The 12,303-nt window shown below is 36.4% G+C and overlaps 1 protein-coding gene across 1 annotated transcript; it reads right to left on the reverse strand.

Moving 5' to 3' along the window:
• Positions 1 to 338: 338 nt before the first annotated feature.
• On the reverse strand, positions 339 to 1,742 carry LOC134265865 (uncharacterized protein K02A2.6-like). The gene has a single exon (XM_062748090.1). The coding sequence runs from the start codon at positions 1,740 to 1,742 to the stop codon at positions 339 to 341; it is 1,404 nt and encodes a 467-aa protein (XP_062604074.1).
• Between the last annotated feature and the right edge of the window lie 10,561 nt (positions 1,743 to 12,303).

The following is a 12,303-nucleotide window of genomic DNA, read 5'->3' on the forward strand; positions in this document are numbered from 1 at the left end:
ATATGACATCCCCCCTTTTATAGATAAAGGACAATTAGACAAATTCAAAACTGATGTACATAGTGACTGACTGACTAGAAGTTAATGATAATGACTAGAGCTTTAAATTCACAGTTTGTTTGTAAATGAATGTCAATAGCTGTAAATAAAGAGATGTCAAATCATCAAAATTGAAATAGTTTCACAACCGTTTTAAAAAAAACAACATTATCAACACATTTTGTACATGTAATACAAATACTGAGTTCTACAATAACGAATCTAATATTATGCTGCATGCATCACAAACTAAAATTCTGAACAATTGGTATTGATCATTTCACAAATTCACTAATTGCTTATTTCACAAAATCCTTGAATTTGGATGGACACACCACATTCCTCCCGGATCTAGTGCAGGTGGTACTCGGGACGGATATTGTCGGATTGGACGGTTCAACTTCCTGAGACGGTTTCTCGATAGCGGTTTGTCCAGCATTCGATTGGAACGGTTCATTGGATTTCTCTGACGGAGGAGGGAGAATCGGTTCATCAACTTCAGGTTTGTCTGGGAACGTCGCAGAGGTTGGTCTGATATGACGTCTGTTTCGTCGGTACCGTTTTCCGGACTGTGCTTGGAGAATATACGATCTTGGAGAGCTGTGCTGTTGTACGACTACGGCGGGAGTCCATTTGTTGTCGTGTCGCATAACTGTGGTTTCTCCAGGATAGAGATCACGTAATTCCTTTCCAGCATGAGCATCGTAGTATAGTTTTTGCTGGTATTTGCGAGTTTTCAGTCGCTCTTGAACTTCTTGCATGCCAACAGAGTTTGGTTCCAACAGAGGTGATGCTACAGGTAAGTCGGTTTTCAGACGTCTGTTGAAGAATAGTTGTGCTGGAGACTTTCCTAGCATGTCGATGGCAGTATTTCTGTATGCAAGTATGGCTTTGTATGGATCAGTTGATTTCCGCAACAGTTGTTTTACTGTTTGGACAGTACGTTCTATTTGTCCATTCGCCTGCGGGAAGTGCGGGCTTGTTGTCTTGTGCACAAAACCATAGTCTTTAGCAAATTCTCGGAAATTTGCAGAAGCGAACTGCGGTCCGTTGTCGGATATTAGCTTGTCTGGTATCCCGATTCGAGAAAAAATACCTTTCAGGTGTAGGATGGTGTTGTCGCTGGTTTGGTTTTCAAGTTTTGCAAATTCAGGCCACTTTGAAAAATGATCAACACATACCAAGTATGAATGTCCTTTGAAATCAAATAAATTAGTTGATATGATGGACCATGGACGAGATGGTGTTTCTGTCTCTAGCATTGGTTCTTTGGGGTTTGATTTGCTGTTCAACGCACAAATTGAACATCTTTCAACTACCTCTTGAATCGATGATGTCATTCCTGGCCAGTATAATGTTTCTCTAGCTCTACTTTTGCATTTCACTGTTCCAAGGTGAGAGCTATGTATACGATCTAGCATTTCTTTCCGTAGTGTTGATGGTACAATGATTTTTTGTCCCTTAAACATCAGTCCATCGATACATGTAATCTCGTCTCTGAATGGCCAGTAAGGGTAGGTTGAGTTCGGTATGCTATCTTTGGTGTTGGGCCATCCCGATTTTACAACGGCCTGTAATGTTTGCAGTTCTGGGTCGTCATGAGTAGCTTGCTGAAAGCGTTCATACTGTTCTGGAGACATTGGTAAGTAACTGATTGAGTTAATTTCAATGTCGGGCATAAGCTGTTCCTTTGTTTCATTCATGAAGGCTCGGCTGAGGGTGTCCGCAATGAATATAGTCTTGCCAGGTTTGTAAGTAACTTCTATGTCATAACGCTGTAGTGTGAGCAGAAGTGATTGTAGTCGAGCAGGTGCTTAGTAAAGCGGTTTACGAAATATTGATTGGAGTGGCTTATGATCACTTTCCACCAATACGTGACGACCAAATACATATTGGTGAAATTTTGTACATCCGTACGCAATGGCCAACGCCTCCTTTTCAATCTGGGCGTAATTTTGTTGGCTTTTTGATAAAGCACGTGATGCGTAGGCAATAGGCTGACCTTCTTGTATGAGTGCTGCACCGAGTCCCTTCGAGCTTGCGTCCACTGTTAGTACAAGTGGTTTCTTTGGGTCGTAATAGCGCAAGACAGGTGTGTTGCTCACAAGGTGCTTCAAGGTCTTGAAGCTGTCTTCCTGTGGTTTCTCCCATTGAAAGAGAATGTCCTTTTCCAGGAGTGATCGGAGTGGTGCACTCGCTTCAGACAGGTTTGGTAGGAATTTTCCAAGGTATTGTATGAATCCTAGGAATGTCTGTAGTTCGGATACATTCTGAGGCGCAGGCATGTCTTTCACAGCGCGAATCTTCTCAGGGTCAGGCTGGATCCCTGCAGAGGTAAACACGTGACCTACATACGCAATGTGGTCTTTTCTGAACTGGCACTTCTCTGGACTCAGTTTTAAGTTGTAGTCCCGAATTCGGTTCATGACGGCTTTCAATCTTTGGTCATGCTGCTGCCTGTCTTTACCCCAGATCAAAATGTCATCTGTAATCGCTTCACATCCCTCTAGGTCTCTGACCATCTCTGAGATTGTGCGCTGGTAGATTTCTGACGCTGAGCTGATACCAAATGGTAGCCTCGTGAATCTGTAGCGTCCATAGGGGCTATTGAAGGTGCAGAGTTTTGAACTCTCCTCTGTGAGTCCAATCTGCCAAAAGCCGGATGTTGCGTCAAGTTTCGAAAACATCCTTGCTTCAGTAATCTGCTGTGTGACATCTTCTATTGTCTTAAGAGGATAATGTTCTCTGCGTATAGCTTTGTTGAGATCTTTGGGGTCTATACAAATGCGTAGTTTTCCATTCGGTTTCTGGACGGTAACCATAGAGTTGACCCATGCTGTAGGTTCTTTCTGCGGAACAATAACACCCGCTTGTTCCATGCGATCAAGTTCATCTTTGATCTTGTCACGGAGCGCAATTGGTACACGACGAGGTGGGTGAATTACTGGAGGTATTGACGGGTCAATTTTGATGTCCTGTTTTACTGGCAAGAGTCCTAGACCCTTAAATACATCTCCATACTCTGACTGAATATCCTTAGGAATGTTCGTTGTTTCTACGTGGTCAAGTTTGTAGGCTCGTTTTACAAGTCCCATTGTTGAACAAGACGCAGATCCAAGAATTGGTTCTGAAGGTAAGTCAACAACTTCAAATGCAATGTCACTTGCACGATCTTGATATTTGCACTGCAGTACAATATTACCAACAGATTTGACTCTGTGTCCGCTGTATGACTTCAGATTTGGTTTCAACGCAGACAGTTGGTCACAATTCAGTCCTAGCTCCTCAAGTGTCGTCAACGGTAACACATTGCATTTTGCACCTGTGTCCAATTGGAATCGAACGGTTTTGTCGTTGATTTCAATGGCTTCACTCCATTCTGTATCCACCATGTTAACGTCGGCTGTTATATAACCAAGATATAACTCTTCACACAAGTCGTTTTCACTATCGGAAGAACAAGTATCAACGGCATTCACACGTTTGGCTTTCGAATGGCATTTTCTCGCAAAGTGATCCAAATGACCACATTTATGGCATTTGTTTCCCTTGGCAGGACACACTGAGGTATTGTGTTCATATCCGCATCGCGAACATTCATTTGTCTGTGGAAGTTTGTTATGATGCCATTTTTTCTTTGAATATTGATTTCTGTTTGTGTGAGCTTTCTTGCGTGGATTAGCAAATTGTTGCGCAGATTTTGGTTGCTCGGAATGCGACTTCTTGTGAATGACATGTACAGATGCATCTTCCCCTGAGATCTGTCTTGCTTGAGTCGTTGATTGTTCGTGCAGACGTGCTATGTCGAGTGCTTTTTGCAAGGTTAGATCCGATCCTACGTTTATAAGTTTCTCTCGTATTTTGTGTGTTCTCACACCTATTACTATTCTGTCTCTAACCATTTCTTCACTTTTGTCATAAGTGCAATCTTTGACTAGCAATTTTAACTCAGTAACAAATTGATCGAATGTCTCTGTTTCTCCCTGTACTCTAGTTTGAAATCGGTACCTGTGATAGATGATGTTCGTCCTCGGCTTGACATATTGCTCAAATTTCTCATAATGTACGCTCAGTTTCTTTCGATCTTCTTCGTCCAGATTCCAGGTTGCAAAGATATTTCTGCCTTTGTCTCCAACCCATATCATTAAATACGCACATTTCTCACTTTCTGTTTTCGACTTGAGCGGTCCGGTGAAGACAAATTCCGCATGTTGTTTAAATGCTTTCCATGACCCTTCGAGGTCATTACTTTCCCAGTTCATGTTTGGGTGAGATCCCATGAGGCTTTCCATCGTCCTTTTTAGAGATGATGGGCTGTGGATGGTGGTGATTTTGTTAGATCACTTCTGACACCATATAAAACACACTGGTCACAACATGGAATATTTATTAAACTGACTTCCGGTCATACAGATACAAAACAAGTCGTACATAAAACATTCGTAATATATGACATCCAAAGTTTCACTGTGAATTTCAATAACGCTGACAAATGAAAATGGAATTTCATTCACTGTAGATTTTTCTTTACGATTTTTGCGGCTTGTCCGAAATTTCATTATTCTTTCTCGGTCTGTGGTTTGCTTCCTCTTTGATTTTCTTGAGGTTCGCACTGTATATGTTTCGTCAGTCTGCGTTGCAACTGAGCGCGTCGATACTAAGAGACAGCACAGATAGTACGGGAATTCCTGGATTTACACATCCTTGCATAGTGTCCTCTACTCTCACATGATAAAGTCAGTGCGTTGCAGACGGTCCATCCGTGTCTTAATCCGCAGCGTCCACAGTGTTGCAAGGTGAAGCGCGGTTGGACTGGTCGCATCCATGCATAAACAAATGGAAACATGTCAATGATTAGGGGAATTCTGGTACGAAGGGTAGCGAACTCGCTTAGCTGTATGAGATTACTGGGATCTAACTACTACAAAGTATATGCAGTAGCCTTGGAAAAATTACCCTTAGGATTCTCCACCAAATATAACCGGTAGAAATACACAAGTCGGTGCTTCGTTTAATTATTTATTAACGGTCCAAACTTGGTGTTTACTACATGATCGGTATGTCGGCGTGGACAGTGCAAGGTCCAGTTTCCAACTGAAGATCGTGTACAGAACAACCAATTTATAACAATAATGAAAGAACAATTTTAATGAAGAGTTACTCAAGGTATTAATGCATAATTGACATAATTGGAAAATAATTAACAATCTAACTCAAGTACAGGTGTCATCAAATGTCTAGCGGTCAAGGTATATAATTATGTTATTTTAAGCACTAGATCAAAGAATATAATTATTACTCAAAATATGTTCATTTCACACGGTCACACCTAAATAAAAAAAAAATTATTGTTTGTATTTGCCTCCCAACACACAAATAATGCACCCAGGCTAAACATTTACGTTCATTTTTGAGATATTTTTTTTAAATAACATGATTATGTTTTTCAACATTTTTCCAAATTTTTGAGATATTTGAACTAGTTATTCTCATCTTCTTATTGTTAACAATCAACAGGATCAATGACAAAAAATAATGTTGATGAGCTTTATTCGATGTACCATGTTCACTGCTAAAAGAAAATCCATCTACCGGTAGTTTGTTCATGTTGTTATGCTTCCAAAATCTATTAGATATTTAAGACGTATAAAAAAATAATAAAGTTTGATAAGCATGAAAAGGCTATAGACATGAGAAGAGAAATTGTAGCATGCCTTAGAAAAATATTACTCTTTACATGTGTAATATAACAAATAAAAAACATTTTCAGACACTGCACTTTCTGACAAACGTGAATTAGAGTAATATAATTTTTCTAATGCAGTCACATCTGCCATCGCATTATGGGCCTCATATTCCTCTCTTAATAGATTGTGAACTAGTGTCTCTTGTTTGTAGTTAGGAAGCTGGACATCTTTCAATTATTTCTTGGTAATCTTGAGAATGTCTAAAAATCCAGTGGATGTTTGGCTTATATGTATCTCCATGAAAAGCAACTCATTTTTATTAAGATTGTATCATTATACATGTACGAGTAAATATATTAAAGATAATGAAACCGCTAAAAATTAGTCAATCCTAAATAGATGTACATGCACACGTACCTTCAAGAACAGACTGCGATGCATTCTTAGATTGCCTTTCAGCTTTTATTTCCAGTCTTCTTCTTTAGACGCTTGGCTGTGCATTTCTCAGGCGCTCTCTTGGCAGCGTAGTATCCTTGCGTTTATGTGTCTCAACTTCTAACGCATTTTATAGCCTATTGTGTATTTGAAAAAAAAAAATGTCAAAATGTATATCTTGATACGACTAACCGGTTAATCGGTCGGAACGTTTTGCGGTTAAGCGATTAGCAATTCTGCAATCGATTGCCATCCCTAAGAAATACACTTTAACAGATCAAACCGTTTCTTTCGGTGTCGATGTACATGTAGCTTGTGACACCGATTCTCTATGCTCTTCTCGTCTATATTAATAGAAGCCAGAAGTTAATCAGTGTGAAAATTAAAGATAAATTACTTAACATTAAAGGAAATAATCACCGCTACTGACACTTTAAATCTACGGAAAGCACCTGGACATGACTTAATAACGAACGAACATATAATACACGGTGGTAAAACACTCGCCTCATGTCTTATGAAGTTATTTAACGCAATTGTAAATTGCGGTCATATCCCTGGTTGCTGGAAACGTGGTCTGATAGTTCCATTATACAAAGGTGGCAATAAGCCTTAAAATTCCTGTAACAGTTACAGGCCTGTAGCCTTATTGCCTTGCTTTTTTAAATTGTTTGAAAAAGTTATACATAATCGTATTACTAATTATGTTTTACTCAATAAAGATTTTCCACATGCTCAACAACAGAGTTTTCAGAAAGGGTTAGGTTGCCCGACAGCGTCGTTTAATCTACAAGACACAATTCTACATAACTTGGAACAAGGTAGTAATGTCTACGTGAGTTTTCTTGATACCAGGCAAGCATTTGACACGGGTGTGGAGGCCTGGTCTTATGCTCAAGTTATACGATCTTGGCATTACTGGTAGATTATGGTCTCTAATCAACCAATGTCACCAAAATACAGTTAGTTCAATTGTTGTAAACCAAACCCAGTCAGATTGGTTTCCGGTTAATCAAGGTGTCAGACAAGGTGGAGTACTTTCGACCTTCTTATACCTTGTCTTTATCAATGATCTCATTCGTGATCTACAGTTGGGTAGCCCAAATACTGGGATATTAGATATCCCTAGCAACTGCCCCTCCTTAGCTGACGACCTGTCATTAATTGGTATTTCACCATTAGCACTTCAAATACAGTTAGATATCGCATACAACTATGCATGTAAATGGCGATTTAATGCGCCCAAGTCGTGTGTCATACAATTTCAAGCCAAAGGTTCAAACCTAGATCAAACATCATGGCACTTGGGTCCCTCCGAAGTATCATGTGAATATTCGTATAACCACTTAGGAATCGTTATCAACCATAAGTGTAAACTATCTGACAGGATACACAAAGCGTGCAATAAAGGACGCAAATCTTATTTTGCACTATCCGATCTTGGTACACAGTTTCTTAATCACACACAGGATGAAAAGCCAGGTTTCCCAAATTTGGAAACCCGATGGAAACATATGGGAATCGTGACATCAGTAGTTTCCATATAGTTTCCATTTTATGGAAATCACATAGTGGTTTCCACATAGATTCCCGACATGGAAACAATCAACCTGTGGTTTCTCGTAAGTTTCCCAAGATAGGAAACCATGGAAACATACCCCGGTGGTTTCCATTAAGATTCCCGACATGGAAGTAATCAACCTGTGGTTTCCCGTAAGTTTCCAAAGATAGGAAACCGTGGAAACATGCCCCAGTGGTTTCCATGTGATTTCCCGATATGGAAAAACCAACCTGTGGTTTCCCGTAAGTTTTCAAAGATAGGAAACCATGTAAACATGCCTCAGTGGTTTCCATACAGATTCCCGACATGGAAGCCACCAATGTGTTGTTTTCCCCATGTTTCCCAGGCAGGGAAACTTTGAAAGTATATATCAATACTAACCCACCTACCTTTTATTTTACAAAAAGTTAAATAATTATTTTACCATATTTTTACCAATTATAGAAATATTTCAAAAGTATTTACATGCTGTATCAAAATAATTAACTTCAAACAGTTAAAATAACTAGATGCGTATTTCTGTGTGATTAACTTAATATTTCAGCACCGTGAACGCAATATTCAATTTTAATATAATTTTATTTAACTGAATTTTATTTAATTTAATTTTGAATTTGATTTATTAAATAAGTTTTGGTAAACTCGTATAGAATGCGTGAAGTGGAATAGAAAAAAGTAAGTGCATGCAGTTATGTAGAAATCAATCATTTCCGATCCCACTTTCTTGAAGCTGTCTATGATGTATGTTCCTTTGAAAAAAATGGAAGAGCTAAGGAAGGGTACATTTAATGAAATTATTTACAGAAAAGGTTTACTAAAAAGATCGATTAAAAAGTAAATAAAGAAATATGTCAAATTACGATTACTGATTAAGGACAGATGAGACGTTCCTCAATAAAATAATTAAATTTTTCTCCAATATTTTGCAATTGACATTGAAGAATTATTTTTACATAATAACATGTATTCACAAGACATCAAGGTACCTTACCAGGCATTTGTGTTAGATACCAGAGATTGACATTTCTTATATACCGGGATAATCCGTCAGGAAAAAAAATACTTCAGTTGGTTTGTCAAAATTACATTTTTAGTGTTTCAAGTTTTTAAATAAAAGTTTAGAAAGTGATAAAGATTTTGTTTTAATATGAATTAATATATTAATATAAACTGGTCAGATAAGAATCATTCATCGAATTGGCTGGGGGTTGAGTATTATCATACTAGTATTTTACTATTAATAGTGAATATTGTTTTTTGTTGTTTTTTTTTTAAATTTATTAAATTAATATTTTTATTATTGGGGATGGGTGGGTTGCTTTTAATTTTTTCTTTGAGAAGCCCCCCCCCCCCCCCCGTCACTATGGTCGGCCTGTGTAATTAGGGACACCTGTCCTCACGTGCCATTTCAGGTGGAGACACGTGTCGCGAAGACCCCTGTCACTGTGTATTTTTTGTATATTCTATCTGAATTGAGACGGTTTTGTATATACACTGTAAAAAATGTGTTTAGAGTCTAAACATTTTTCTAAACACTATTCTTGTAGACAGATTTTTAACATGTTTAATATTTAAACACATTTATTTTCTAAAACTGTTTAGGTAAACGTTTAATTTCTAAACATGTGCATGCTGAAGCTCACGTTTAGGGTCTAAACGTGTTTAGAATTTAGATATGTTAAACTTTTAAACATGATAAAATACAATTCAAATGAAAGAATAATTATTCATTACTGGTACACTCATAATAAACCAATGAGGTTACCGGGTACATGTATCTCTATACAAATTACAAAGAACTTCAGAGTATTTTCATACTTATTGTTAGTTTATTAAGATTAGAAAATTAAAATTAAATCAAAATATTTAACATTTAATCCATCTAAGAATAAAAGTCATTTTTTAAAACAAACTCATACATTCAATAGAGTATGTCACAAAATCTTTAAAATACGCATTTCAGTAATCAAATTATTTTTGATTGGTTATTTAAGATTGTTTTTTTTTACTTATTTGTTGTCTATGTCACCAAAATAAAAATCATAAAACGTCCAGAAATTTGAAAATATTTGGGATATCTCAAGTCCAAGCTGAGTAACACAACACAAGGTTATCGAATTCAATTTAGTAGCCCCCAATATCTCCAGTCCTCTTTCAATAATGATGTTCATAATGCTATTCTTTTCCTATTTGCTGATCTTCAACTTCTTCAACTTGGCTTGATCCTTACGTTTTGCTTTGATAGTAAAACTTCTTTTTCTACAAAAATATTAGTAAATAAATCAAATCAAAACAAATGTAATGGACAGAAATTTTAGTCTTAACAATAGAGAAAGAAACATTAATTTTGCAGTCCATGGGAGAGACAAGCTGAGAAAACCTTTAACATATAATAGATAGATCAACAACAAGTTTAACACATTTAAATAAAGTACAAGTACACTGTACAAGTAACATAAATTTACCTTGTACCACTGATCAAATCAGTGATTCTTTTCTGTAAGAAGTTCATGTTTTCTCTGTGTGGTTGAAAGTCTTTTTAACCTCTCCATCATCTTCTCTATCATAAATAAAAGAATTTTCAATTGTTAATTGGTTTTCATGTAAAAGCATACTATGTACTTTATCCAAGATTTGTTCGTGTGTAGAAGACACACACAGCATACTATTCATACATCTATCTCAATAATAGTACAAGATATATGTCCTCTTTGTTGAAATTGATCATCCATTAATATCCATTATTTTATAACCGCATTATGAGTAGTCAAGCTCTATTAATTAGTGATGGTGTACATTGTATCTTTCAAATTCAGTAAAGATTGCGAGATCCTAAGATAAGCAAGTACTGTTGACATTGTTTACATTTCTCGTCAAGCTCATTTTGCGTAAATAAAAGCATACAAACCTTCTGGATCAGTTTTCAAAAAGCATCCCTCGTGTATTTCACTTTTTCTGCAACGGTTATATCTTGAATTTCTATCATTTTTATAGGAAAAACAGCATTCTCCTGATCTTGTGATTTTCTTTGTTCATCAACCGCGCTAACTAATGTTTGAATATATCTCGATCATTTCCGGGAAGACAACTCCGTATTTCACTGACTGAAGAATGAAACGCGTTTAATTTCTGAACGTGTTTAGGTATTAAATACTTTGGACCGAAGTGTTTAGTTGTTAAACATATTATTAAACATGTTTAGATATAAACATGTTATGGTAGTGTTTAATTTCTAAGCACATTTTTTACAGTGTACCTAAAGGGAACAATGGGCTGTTGTCGAGCATGTACACACACAGTCTCCGACCGAAAATTCTTTTAAATTATGATGATGATTCGTGTTTCTTTTATCATTTAAAAAATTGTATATTCCATAAATAAAGTTATACAAGAGAACATATTTATAAAATAACCTACATTTAAGAAGTTCAATGAAAGAACAAACTATTTAGAATTTTTATTTCAATTTTCATAACTGATTTGAAATAAAACTATCCTCTTTAGAAATTAAATAATTTTTTATAGGTATTGAATAGATCTTAATTCCGTCGTGTATAATTATACTAAATCGGAATGACGTTAATAGATCAATGTGAAATCAAAACTGTATTTAATATTGTTGATGGGTTTTCAGGGGCGTAACAACCGGGGGGCCAGGGGGGCCTCTCCCTCCCACTTTTTTTCCTAACCTTACTTAAACTATACGAAATGTTAATTGAAAGCCTGATTGCCCCCCCCATCTTTAAGTGATGTACCGAAAATGTAGTATTAGAATTGGTATTAAAATAGTTGGCACTGAATAAAAAAATAAAACCTACCCCCCCCCCCCACCCCCACAAAATAGGATTTTCGACTGTGGCAACTTTTTTTTTGCCTATCAACTTTTTCAAGTAAGTAAATTTTTTTTCTCTGACTGGCCCCCCCCCCTCCCCCACTTTCAAAAACGATGCTACGCCACTGGTTTTTGTGTGAAATTTGTAATCTAAAGTACTACAAAGACATTTATTAGATAAATGTTTATAATATAATTCATCACATAAACCGTTTTTTTTTTATTTCCTTTTTTTGTTTGAATATGTACGCAGATCCCCGTGTAGTAAACGCCTGCACTTTTCGCATGAAATTACAATGTAGGGTCCTAAATGCACATACATTATATTTAACAAACTTTAAAATTTTCAGCCATTTTTTTCTCCAAAGGCCATTGCTCTAGATAAAGAGAAGTCTATAATATTTTGCATGATTTTGTTTTCCTTAAGAACAATGGCTTTTAAAGTAGTGCATGCTAAGGCAATCTATTAAAAGAATTCATTGTATAATTAATTCATTGTATAATTGTCACGATTGTATTTTTGTGCAGTTTATGTTGATTTCATTCTATAGAGGTATGAAGTTTGTCAATACTTCAACAAGCATTTCTTTATCTATGTTGTACACTACTTTATTTTTATTCGCCGACATGCTACTCTTTTTAAAAAAAAAAAAATAAAACCCAATAGACTCCATCTTCAGACCTGTAGGAAAGTAATTTCCGTTAGAGTAATAAACTAACCGGGATTTTATTTTTACTAGCATACCTTA

Source organism: Saccostrea cucullata, unplaced genomic scaffold (genome assembly GCF_032062105.1).
Source record: "Saccostrea cucullata isolate Sc308-1 unplaced genomic scaffold, CSIRO_AGI_Scuc_v1 ctg4611, whole genome shotgun sequence".
In the NCBI taxonomy this organism is placed as follows: Eukaryota; Metazoa; Mollusca; class Bivalvia; order Ostreida; family Ostreidae; genus Saccostrea; species Saccostrea cuccullata.